This window comes from Salvelinus namaycush, chromosome 13 (genome assembly GCF_016432855.1).
Source record: "Salvelinus namaycush isolate Seneca chromosome 13, SaNama_1.0, whole genome shotgun sequence".
Taxonomy (NCBI): Eukaryota; Metazoa; Chordata; class Actinopteri; order Salmoniformes; family Salmonidae; genus Salvelinus; species Salvelinus namaycush.
Genome location: NC_052319.1, coordinates 24,895,638 through 24,907,784, shown reverse-complemented (window position 1 = coordinate 24,907,784; position 12,147 = coordinate 24,895,638). Strand labels below are relative to the sequence as shown.

The window sequence follows — 12,147 nt, the reverse complement described above, 5'->3', positions numbered from 1 at the left end:
GCAAAACAGTTCATTTAACCTCATTTACTGACTTTTTAAAAAACATAGCTGATATGGCTGACTTGCTTAAACAAATGTGGTTTCTACTGACAATTGAGATGTACAAACTATGGCATAAGTGAACGATGTGCAGATAAGAGGCAATACGTCATTTTGATTAAGACATTAATGAGCAAGCTTAGACGGGCGTAGTCCATATAACTATTTGTTCAGCTCTTTTGAAATGTACAGTGACAGAATTCAGAACACAGTATTCTCCCTGTACACCAAGTCAGAACCGTAAGATAAATAAAGGGGGCATATAAGCAGACAATGAAAGCTCTTACAATATTCGATGATGACATTTCGCTAAAACAGGCTATAGGCTACATGTGCACCGCCAAGTCAGAACAGTATGCTAAATTATGAGGGAAAGGGACCAAATTATTAGGGTGAGGCACATGGGCTACTAACAGCTTACTACACAACATATATTACTTAGCTACAGTATACATATCTCCCTGGCATATTACATAATTTATGCAGCAGCATATAATACATTTTTGGACTCACCGTTGTGCTTTGCTCCCTTGAACAGGAAGGTGGTTCAGTGATCCTTCTTGTGGGCAAATTTTGTCAAGAACTTTGTCATCAAAGTCTGGCATTCTCTGGATCTAAGGTGCTTTCAAGACAACTAGGAATTCTGAAAAAAAGAAAAAAAAGATTGAATCATGACGTCAGTTATCTTCAGGTCAGAGCTCTAGAAAGAGGACCGAGTTCCCAACTTGGAATTCCGAGTTGGATGACCGTTCAAAACTTTTTTCCCCAGTCGGAGCTAGTTTTATTCAGAGTTCCCAGTAGTCTTGAACTCACTGAAGTATGACATTTCCCAGTGCCGAGTTTCAGTTGTTTTGAATGCGGCAGAAATCATGCTGGATTGACAGGATGGCCAATGTATTTAACCTTTTCAGGCCATGTTGTATCGTGTGGATGTTTATCCTTTAAAGCTTGGAAAAGAGACCCTTAAACCCAGTCTTGGACCACATATCTTCTCCACCGAATAGCAGGCAGGGGAAGCAAAATAGTGATTGCTTTGCAACACTTGCAGTTAGCCACTAATTCCTTCCAAACCACTCATTGTGGAATTTGCAATTTTCAACTTGTTATGTAATGTTCATGTCCAACGACCAATGATCACCGATACGTTTTATATATAATTTGACAAGGATTGAAAAGCTTTTGCCAGTAGATTGTCAATGCGATTCATGATGACTGCTTGTCTATCTTGCTAGCTAAGATTTTCAAAGTATGATGTTGACATCAGTCCAATTAAAGCTACGGTAGATATAACGTGATTTTATCTGTGGCCAATGACATTGAGCCTTCTTGGATGGGCACTTATAATGGAAATCTATGGCAGAACTTTATAGTTCTCGCTGTAGATTTTGGGGTGAAATAGTGTCCCCATGAGTGACAGAACACTGAGCCAATCACAGCTCAACTAGAGAAGTTTACCAACCCCTACACTCTATTTTCCGCTGGCTGCCCCACCACCATTGACAGCACTGAGCTAGGCTGAAACACCTGCAATTTGGAGCTGACCATGTTTGTATGCGGCTTTATTAACTCAATAAAAACATTTTACAAACGGACATGTGACACGTATTAATGCTAAAATAACTTGCAAGACAGAAAATAGAATTTTAATGTCTGCCCCACCTGCCCTGAACGTGGCCGCTGGTTGCTTTGTAGCTATGCATGAGCTAGTACTCCATTGTTTCCACTAGCTTCTAAAGCCACTAAGTCAGAATTGGCTGCACAATTGGCTTTTTGGTCTTAATTTAGGGTTAGGCATAAGGTTAGCAGTGTGGTTAAGGTTAGGTGTAAAATCCAATTTTAAGAACATAAATTGTAGAAATGGGCAGAGTTTATGACTGTGGCTATAGAAGCTAAGAGCCTTTTACATTGCTAGCTAGCGCACTAAAGTTAACACACAATCACATCAAGCAGCTGAAATTACAGCAAACTATGTGCATTTTCGTTTGTTTCACCTTTGTTTCTTTCTATTGTCATTTCTTTGAAATTATCCATTATAATGATCCTGATAAATGAATTGACATGGCTCAGAAGCTGTCAGTCTTGTCACATTTATTCTCTATGCATGACATTGTGGAGTTCGCAAAAAAAACTGCACAGGTCAGAGGCAAACAAGGTTTAGACAAACCCCAACTGTTTAAACCAAATGCTAGCCTAGTAGCATGGGGAAATATTGTTTAGATACTTTTTTCCAGGGGAGAAGTACGTTTCTGAATTGGCTGTGAGACAGTGGATGCGCATTGTGAATTCAAATGGAACTGTTAATAGGGATGGTGGTGAATAACTAAATCCTTACTATTAACCAATCAGCATCCAGGAACCAAACAACCCGTTTTATAATAGGCCAGGGGTGTATTCATTCCGCCAATTCTGTTGCAAAACGCTTCTTAAAGGAAGCAAACAGAGCGAATCAGGGAGGGACCTACCTGAATTTGTCCAATAGAAACCCTCGTTTTAGTTGCAACTGTTAGCCAGAATGAATACAGCCCAGCTCTCGTCCTCCTGACCTAGTGAGAGACAACTCTGTAAACTTTGACACGATTAAGATTTGGGCAAGATTTTGACAGAATGGGACACGCGCACTGCTGTACTGTGCTTCTTATAGTATTCCTTGCGCTACAGCAAGCTGCTGGATTTTGGCTCTTCGATGTCTTTCCATCAAGTTTAAAAACTCAAAACAAAGTGCCAAACAATAGCACTCCGCCGGTTCTTATAGGTGAGCAGATATATATTTCTTGAGTAGTTTGCTGTGTTAGGCCTATTACAACATGTTATATTTCATGGAATTCAATGTATGTTTTATATAATTGTAATAGGCTATCCATTTGCTTTCTTGTATACTGAAAGTCCAAAATGTATTTCACAAGACAGGTCGATTCTCTATCTAGAAGTAGAATCAAGTTCCAGGCAGTTTTCTCTGGTTTCCACGAGGATTGTAGGTCCTTGAACTCAGTAATAGATGTTGGTGTGAATGTTAATTAAATCATATGGTCCTGGCTGGGTCAGAGATATACAGTGGTGAGATAAAGTTTGTGAAACCTTTAGCATTTTTGGTATTTCTGCAAAAATTTGACCAAAAATGTGATCAGATCTTCATGTAAGTTCTAGTAATAGATAGTAAACCTGGTTTAAACAACACAATAATTGTACTTTTTTCATTTATTTCTTGAGTAAATTGATCCCAACATTCAATCTCTTTGTCGGAAAAAGTATGTGAACCTCTAGATTAGTCATTACAATGAAGTGTATTAAAGTTGTTCAAAGTTTAGTACACAATATATCCAAAAGTATGTGGACACACCTTCAAATTAGTGGATACGGCTATTTCAGCCACAACCCCTTCCTGACATGCAATGTCCATAGACCAACATTGGCAGTAGAATGGCCTTATGGAGGCGCTCAGTGACTTTCAACGTGGCACCATTATAGGATGTCACTTTTCCAACAAGTCAGTAAGTAAAATTTCTGCCCTGCTAGAGCTGCCTGGTCAACTGTAAGTGCTGCTATTGTGAAGTGGAAACATCTAGGAGCAACAATGTCTCAGCTGCGAAGTGGTAGGCCACACAAGCTCACAGAATAGGACCGGGGTTGAAACACTCACTACCGAGTTCCAAACTGCCTCTGGAAGCAATGTCAGCACAATAACTGTTTATTTTATTTTCATAACCATTGCATAATACATTCCTCACCTTTTCTGGGCATGATGGGTTCATATTCTCGAAGGAGCCATACAACAAATTGTCATCCGCATCACTCATTTAATTGGGCCTAGTAAATACCCTGAACAAAAATATAAATATGATATGATGGTTGTTAAATAAATATTTGCACATTAAAGCGTTTACACTGACATTTCCCCACATAATTTAATTTACAGACACAAAAGATCCCACCTTGTCTAGCATATTTTCTTTTGTCGACATTTGGAAAGTTAAACTAAAATGTTTGTTTCCATCAGGCAGTCATTACATTTCTTATCCGACATGTACTTTACTCGCTAAAAAAGGTTTGATGGAAACCTAGTTTGTGTCACCCTAAAAGGAGGACGTTTTTCAGCCGGAGTTATAATGCTCGTTTACACATGCAGTTTTATTTACCGGTCTGATTTTTGTACATGTGCAGACATTTCAGAAATGGTTCATGCAGATATTTAGTATGAAATTTATGCAATGTTTATATATGAGGCCCCTGGCTTCTAACATTTGACATCTTTTTTTTTACCAGTGCCTGGGACTGCAGGAAACCAGCTTGAAGCCAAGATTGACAAGCCAAGCCGTGTGCATTGGATGTGCTACAAAAAGACAGATTACTTTTTCACACTTTGGATTGACTTGAATATGTTCATGCCAATTGGAATTAACTGTTGGATTGATAATATAAGGTGAGGGGGAGAATGAATATGATCATAATAATTCTGTTTAGATCTTATGATTTAATTCAATCATTTTAACTCTACACTTAGGGAGCATTTCCTAATGGTTCATTGTTGTATCAATAAATAATGCACTGTAATAGAAGAGCAAAGCATATACAACCACAACTCTATTTTCACTAGTTAGATTTTTTTTAAATAAAAAAATGTATCCCCTTTTTCAAACACAACCCAACCAAGCCACACTGCTTCTTAACACAGCGCACATCCAACCCGGAAGCCAGCACCAATGTGTCGGAGGAAACACCGTACACCTAGCGACCTGGTCAGCGAGCACTGCGCCCGGGCCCGCCACAGGAGTCGCTAGTGCGCGATGAGACAAGGATATCCCTACCGGCCTAACCCGGACGATGCTAGGCCAATGGACCTCCCATGGACCTCCCGGTCGCGGCCGGCTGCGACAGAGCCTGGCTCGAACCCAGAGTCACTGCGATGCAGTGCCTTAGACCACTGCGCCACCCGGGAGGCTACTAGTTTGATTTTGAGTCAAATCAAATCTTATTAGTCACATGCGCCGAATACAACAGGTGTAGTAGACCTTACAGTGGAATGCTTACCTACGAGCCCATAACCAACAAAGCAGTTTAAAAAAAAATACAAATAAGAAATAAAAGTAACAAGTATTTAAAGAGCAGCAGTAAAATAACAATAGCGAGACTATATACAGGGGGTACTGGTACAGAGTCAATGTGCAGGGGCACTGGTTAGTTAAGGTAATATGTACATGTAGGTAGAGTTATTAAAGTGACTATACATAGATGATAACAACGGAGAGTAGGAGCGGTGTAAAAAGGGGTGGGGGGCAATGCAAATAGTCTGGGTAGCTGTTTGATTAGGTGTTCATGAGTCTTATGGCTTGGGGGTAGAAGCTGTTTAGAAGCCTCTTGGACCTAGACTTGGCGTTCCGGTACCGCTTGCCGTGCGGTAGCAGAGAGAACAGTCTATGATTAGGGTGGCTGGAGTTTTCAACCATTTTTAGGTTCTTCCTCTGACACCACCTGGTATAGAGGTCCTGGATGGCAGGAAGCTTGGCCCCAGATATGGCAATGCGAACGGCCCAGTACCTCTGTTGTGCCTTGCGGTCAGGGGCCGAGCAGTTGCCATACCAGGCAGTGATGCAACCAGTCAGAATGCGCTCGATGGTGCAGCTGTAGAACCATTTGAGGATCTGAGGACCCATGCCAAATCTTTTCAGTCTCCTGAGGGGGAATAGGTTGTGCCGTGCCTTTTTCGACTGTCTTGGTGTGCTTGGACCATGTTAGTTTGTTTGTGATGAGTGCACCAAGGAACTGAAGCTCTCAACTAGCTCCACTGCAGCCCCGTCGAAGAGAATGGGGGCGTGCTCGATCCTCTTTTTCCTGTAGTCCACAATCATCTCCTTTGTCTTGATCATGTTGAGGGAGAGGTTGTTGTCCTGGCACCACACGGCCAGGTCTCTAACCTCCTCCCTATAGGCTGTCTCGTCTTTGTCGGTGATCAGGCCTACCATTGTTTTCATCTACAAACTTGATGATGGTGTTGGAGTCGTGCCTGGCCATGCAGTCATGAGTGAACCGGGCAAACAGGAGGGGACTAAGCACGCACCCCTGAGGGAACCCTGTGTTGAGGATCAGCGTGGCAGATGTGTTGTTACCTACCCTTACCACTTAGGGGCGGCCTGTCAGTAAGTCCAAGATCCAGTTGCAGAGGAAGGTTTGTGTCACTGGGCAGCTCTCGGCTGTGCTTCCCTTTGTAGTCTGTAATGGTTTGCAAGCCCTGCCACATCCGACGAGCTCGAATCTATCTTAGTCCTGTATTTACGCTATGCCTGTTTGATGGTTCGTCGGAGGGCATAATGGGATTTCTTTAAAGCTTCCGGGTTAGAGTCCCGCTCCTTGAAAGCGGCAGCTCTAGCCTTTAGCTCAGTGTGGATGTTGCCTGTAATCCATGGCTTCTGGTTGGGGTATGTACGTACAGTCACTGTGGGGACGACGTCATCAATGCACTTATTGATGAAGTGCCATCAGTCATTGGCTTCATCAATGCCATCGGAGGAATCCCTGAACATGTTCCAGTCCGTGCAAGCAAAACAGTCCTGTAGCTTAGCATCTGCTTCATCTGACCACTTTTTTATTGATCTAGTCACTGGTGCTTCCTGCTTTCATTTTTGCTTGTAAGCAGGAATCAGGAGGATGGAATAATGGTCAGATTTGCCAAATGGAGGGCGAGCTTTGTATGTGTCTCTGTGTGTGGAGTAAAGGTGGTCCAGAGGTTTTTTTCCTCTGGTTGCACATTTAACATTAACAAATTTGGTAAAACAGATTTAAGTTTCCCTGCATTAAAGTCCCCGGCTACTAGGAGCGCCGCCTCTGGGTGAGCGTTTTCTTGTTTGCTTATGGCGGAATACAGCTCATTCAATGCTGTCTTAGTGCCAGCCTCTGACTGTGGTGGTATGTAAACAGCTGCGGAAAATACAGATGAAAACACTCTAGGTAGATAGTGTGGTCTACAGCTTATCATGAGATACTCTACCTCAGGCGAGAAAAACCTCAAGATGTCCTTAGATATTGTGCACCAGCTGTTATTTACAAAAATACATAGTCCGCCGCCCCTTGTCTTACCAGACACAGCTGTTCTATCCTGCCGGTGCAGAGTATAACCAACCAGCTGTATGTTGATAGTGCGTCGTTCAGCCATGACTCCGTGAAGCATAAGATATTACAGTTTTGAATGTCCCTTTCGTAGTTTAATCTTCCGCGTAGGTCATCTATTTTATTGTCCAAAGGTTGCACATTTGCTAGCAGAATGGAAGGAAGTGGGAGTTTATTCGATCGCCTACAAATTCTCAGAAGGCAGCCTGCCCTCCAGCCCCTTTTTCTCCGCCTCCTCTTCATGCAAATCACGGGGATCTGGGCCTGTTCCCGAGAAAGCAGTATATCGTTGGCGTCGGCCTCCTCAGACTCGTTAAAGGAAAAAAAGGATTCTGACAGAACTTGGTGAGTAATCGCAGTTCTGATGTCCAGAAGTTATTTTCGGTCATAAGAGGCGGTAGTGGCAACGTTATGTACAAAATAAGTAAAAAAATAAGTTACAAACAACGCAAATAAACGAACAAAAAAACACAATCGGTTGGTGGCACGTAAAATGTCTGCCTTCTCCGGCACCATCTTTCTTCACTGTCCTCAGCATTTTAGTGGTTGGGTTCATTTCCTTATGCATTATGTACTTACTGCATATTTCTTGCTACAGAATTGTATACAATAGGACAACTCGCAAGTCATCCAATTCTGCAGGGGTGTCTGTGAGAGTGCCTGGTTTTGGACAGACATATACTGTTGAGTTCTTGGACAACAACAAGCTGTCAGGTGAGAACAACCATAATGAGGCCATCTTTTCCTATGTTTTCTTTTTGATTATGATTTCATTGAATGAAATGTCTCCTTTTCCAGGTTATTTTAATAATATGGTTACACATTTGGTCAACATGGGATATGTCCGCAATGAGGCTGTCCGAGCAGCACCATATGACTTCAGAGTAGCTCCGAGTAAGTGTCATCATGGACACACACACACACCATCCAACTGACAATCACTTTCCTGTACGGAAGTGCAACTCATTCATTGTTTATACACACATGCTTACACATAATGTGACTGTTCCTATTTGTCTCACCTTATCAGATGAGCAGGAGGAATACTTTGCACGACTGAAGAAGCTGATTGAGGATATGTACGAGCGAGATCAACAACCACTTTACATCCTGGGCCATAGCATGGGAAGCAATTATGTCCTCTACTTCTTATATCAGCAGACCCAGGCTTGGAAAGAGGAATACATCAAAGGCTTCATTTCACTTGGAGCACCCTGGGGTGGGGCTGTCAAGACCCTTCGAGTACTAGCATCAGGTACTGTGTCACAATTTGGTGGACAGATTGAACAACCTCACCCATAGTAGAAACATAATATACTTGAGAGAACCTCATAACCGGGTTGAAGTAGATTACATTGACCGTAATCACCTCATATTGCAAAATCGTTTTACTTGCAGGGTGAAATAATTAATTTCTTTCCCGGTACAGGACTTCCTATATGTGCACACACTTGCACCAAAAACATTTATGGGCCTAATCATAGAATTACATGTAGAATCTCTTTGGCCCTAGTGGTAAAGATTTGTAATTTAACTTTTAAAATGTATTACTGGACCTTTTTATTGTGGCATAAACACAACCAGTTATGTTTTTATCTGATTGTTTGACAATCACTTAAGGGTTCCTTTACTAGGTTACCTGCACACGTTCATCCACTCGCAACATATATCCAGCCTCCAAACATTGGTGAATGGAAAGAGACATCTGTTACACCAAAAATCTGTTGCCCCCACTATTTATGTTGCCAGGAAAACATACTGGACCGCCTTGCCCATGTCTTAATTTTCTTGAGAGGGTGGTAGGTCAGGTTTGTCTGGATTACATTGGCGAGTCACACATTGGCTGGAGATTACCAAGAGAAAATTATTGATATTGAATGATAACAATTGTCTCCGCAGGTGAAAATCTTGGCATCCCACTGGTGTCCAACATCAAGATCCGGGAGCAGCAGCGGATGACCACCACAAACCCCTGGATGCTTCCATTTGAAGAGGCCTGGCCTGCAGACCACGTCTTCATCTCCACGCCATCATTCAACTATACCCGACAGGACTACCAGCGCTTCTTTAAAGACATTGACTTTGAAGATGGCTGGTTCATGTGGGAAGACACCAGAAACTTGACAGCTGGTCTGCCCCCTCCTGGTGTTGAGATGTACTGCTTCTATGGTGTGGGGCTGCTCACACCGGTTACCTATATTTATGACGACCAGTTCCCAAATGCAGACCCCATAGACTATGTGTATGCTGATGGGGATGATACAGTGGACAGTCTTAGCCTCGGTCTTTGTAAACGCTGGAGAGGGAAGCAAGCACAGCCTGTCCATGTCAAGGAATTCAGGTCTATGCCCCACATGGAAATAGTATTAAATAGGAAGGTGATCAATGTGGTCCAGAGTATTCTGGAGGGAAGATATCGTGAAGAGGATTCTACATTGATGAACTGATGAATGTCCCATTGATTCCACACTCATGCAAGATCAGGCCCAGCTGGACCAGCCTCCCAAATCTATACTGTAAGCTTTTGGGGAGAAGATTATTCACCCTCCCAATATACATACTATTACTGATGCCAGTAGGCTAGCTACGGAGGTGGACTTATACACAATGTACAAACCATTAGGAACACCTGCTCTTTCCATGACAGACTGACCAGGTGAATCCAGGTGAACACTATGATCTCTTATTGATGTTACTTCCAATTTCAATCAGTGTAGATGAAGGGGAGGATACTGGTTATAGAATGATTTTTAAGCCTTGAGACAATTACCACCCCATAATATTATTTGTGCCTCTACCAGATGGAAACTAAAAGTGTAATGGCACTTACAAATGTAGATCCTTCAAACACCCTCAAACAGGGAAATGGATCCCAATCAAAGGTGTTATCATGTGCTCCACTAAGGCAGTTATTTGTGTTATAACTTTTCCTTGTGGTAAAAATTGTGGGTAAAACAAAGCGCAAATTAAAAGTAAAAATCATGGAGCATTGTAGCACCATTAGGTGCAAAAACTAGACGTACCCAGTTGTGGCCCACTTTTTGGAAGCAAACCACTATTTCGTCCCTTCGTGAAATCGCCATCGAACATGTCACCCTCCCTAGGAGAGGGGGTGACCTCGACAATTTATTGTTAAAACGAGAGGCCGCCTGGATCTTTAATTTAAAGACCCCCTCTCTCTTGCTCCCTTCGGTGTCAATGTAGACTTTGATCTGAAGCCATTCTTGTGATTGTGATTTTCCTATACATTGTAAATGTTTATGGGCCTATGTAGCCAAATTGTACCTATGACTGTATGCTACCCATTCATGCTTTTTATATGTTCTATTTATATCTGTAAATCAACCAATGAAATCAAGCCACACCCAGCCATGATTAAACACCTGTGTGTCCTTTAGAGAGTTTCAAACTAGTGAACCGCAGTGTTTGTCATTATACCCTGATGAAGATGGCTTGTCTGTCAAAACGTTGGTTATTAAAGTATTGCATCTGAGCTCCTAGACTTTGCGGCTCTCCTGTTCTTTTTCGAAGGTTCACCTTCCAACAGGACAACGACCCTAAGCACACAGCCAAGATAACGCAGGAGTGGCTTCTGGACATGTCTCTGAATGTCGTTGAGTGGCCCAGCCACAGCCCGGACTTGAACATCTCTAGAGAGACCTGAAAATAGCTGTACAGCGATGCTCCCTATCCAACCAGACAGAGCTTGAGAGGATCCTCAGAGAAGAATGGGAGAAACTCCCAAATACCGGTGTGCCAAGCTTGTAGCGTCATACCCAAGAAGACTCAAGGCTGTAATTGTTGCCAAAGGTGCCTCAACAAAGTACTGAATAAAGCGTCTAAATACTTATGTAAATGTGATATTTCCATTTTAAATTTTTAATAAATTCTAAACCTGTTTTTGCTTTGTCAGTATCAGTGGTATAAAGTACTTAAGTTAAAATACTTTCAAGTACTAATGTTTTTTTGGGTATCTGTACTTTCTATATATATACTATATATACTTTCTATATACTTTTACTAAAGAAAAGATTGTACTTTTTACTCCATACATTTTCCCTGACACCCAAAAGTACTCGTTACATTTCAAATGCTTAGCAGGATAGGAAAATGGTCCAATTCATACATTTATCAAGAGAACATCCCTGGTCATACCTACTGCCTCTGAAATGCTTCGTTTGTAAATTCTCTGAGTGTTTGAGTGTGCCCCTGGCTATCCGTAAATTAAAATAAACCAGAAAATCGTGCCATCTGGTTTGCTTAATATATGGAATGTGAAAGGATTTATACTTGTACTTTAACTACTTAAGTATATTTGAGCAATTTAATTTACTTTTGATACTTAAGTATATTTAAAACCAAATACATTTAGACTTTTGACTTTCACTTTTACTTGAGTCATTTTCTATTACGGTATCTTTTACTTTTACTCAAGAATGACAGTTGTGTACTTTTTCCACCACTGGTCAGTATGGGGTTGTGTGTAGATTGATAAGGGGGGGGGGGGGAAACGATTTAATCCATTTAAGGATGAGGCTGTAACTTAACAATATGTGGAAAAAGTCAATGGCCTGAATACTTTCTGAATGCACTGTATGTGCACTCATCCTAACAGGTATTGATATGTAATATGCATTTTGCCTCGTTTCATTATGTTTATCTTTTCCTCTCAGCGTGATAGGACATTAAAAATGTCTTTGAAGATGCGCTCTATTCATGTGCTTCTACTGAGCCATTTGACTTTATGTTTGTATACTTATCTTTTATTATTTCTTATTGTTGTTGCATTGTCGGGAAGGAACCTGCAAGTAAGCATTTCATTGGACAATGTATACCATGAGTATCCCGTTCATACGACGAATAAAACTTGAAACTTGTTCATCCATTCATGTCCATAACTGAGATGTATAATTTCCTTCTGTACACTTGTTCTCTGAGCTTACTGATGGACAAATCTGAATATTTTTTTTTTTTTAATCGGCCAAAGCATGTCTACAATGTGAGTTTCTG

At 41.5% G+C, this 12,147-nt stretch overlaps 1 protein-coding gene across 1 annotated transcript; it reads left to right on the top strand.

Moving 5' to 3' along the window:
• Positions 1–1,653: 1,653 nt before the first annotated feature.
• LOC120058359 (phosphatidylcholine-sterol acyltransferase-like) lies at positions 1,654–10,637 on the top strand. The gene is made up of 6 exons (XM_039006966.1): positions 1,654–2,791; positions 4,300–4,456; positions 7,736–7,851; positions 7,936–8,031; positions 8,168–8,392; positions 9,037–10,637. Exons 1-6 carry the CDS (start codon positions 2,644–2,646, stop codon positions 9,582–9,584), a joined length of 1,290 nt encoding a protein of 429 aa, XP_038862894.1. The 5' UTR covers positions 1,654–2,643; the 3' UTR covers positions 9,585–10,637.
• Positions 10,638–12,147: the final 1,510 nt, after the last annotated feature.

What these genes read in the sequence shown, in the direction of transcription:
- LOC120058359 (XM_039006966.1), top strand. Translation starts at nt 2,644, where the DNA reads ATGGGACACGCGCACTGCTGTACTGTGCTTCTTATAGTATTCCTTGCG. An exon ending in TGTTGGATTGATAATATAAG is followed by an intron (nt 4,457 to 7,735) that starts GTGAGGGGGAGA and finishes TTCTTGCTACAG; the next exon opens with AATTGTATACAATAGGACAA. An exon ending in GGACAACAACAAGCTGTCAG is followed by an intron (nt 7,852 to 7,935) that starts GTGAGAACAACC and finishes CTCCTTTTCCAG; the next exon opens with GTTATTTTAATAATATGGTT.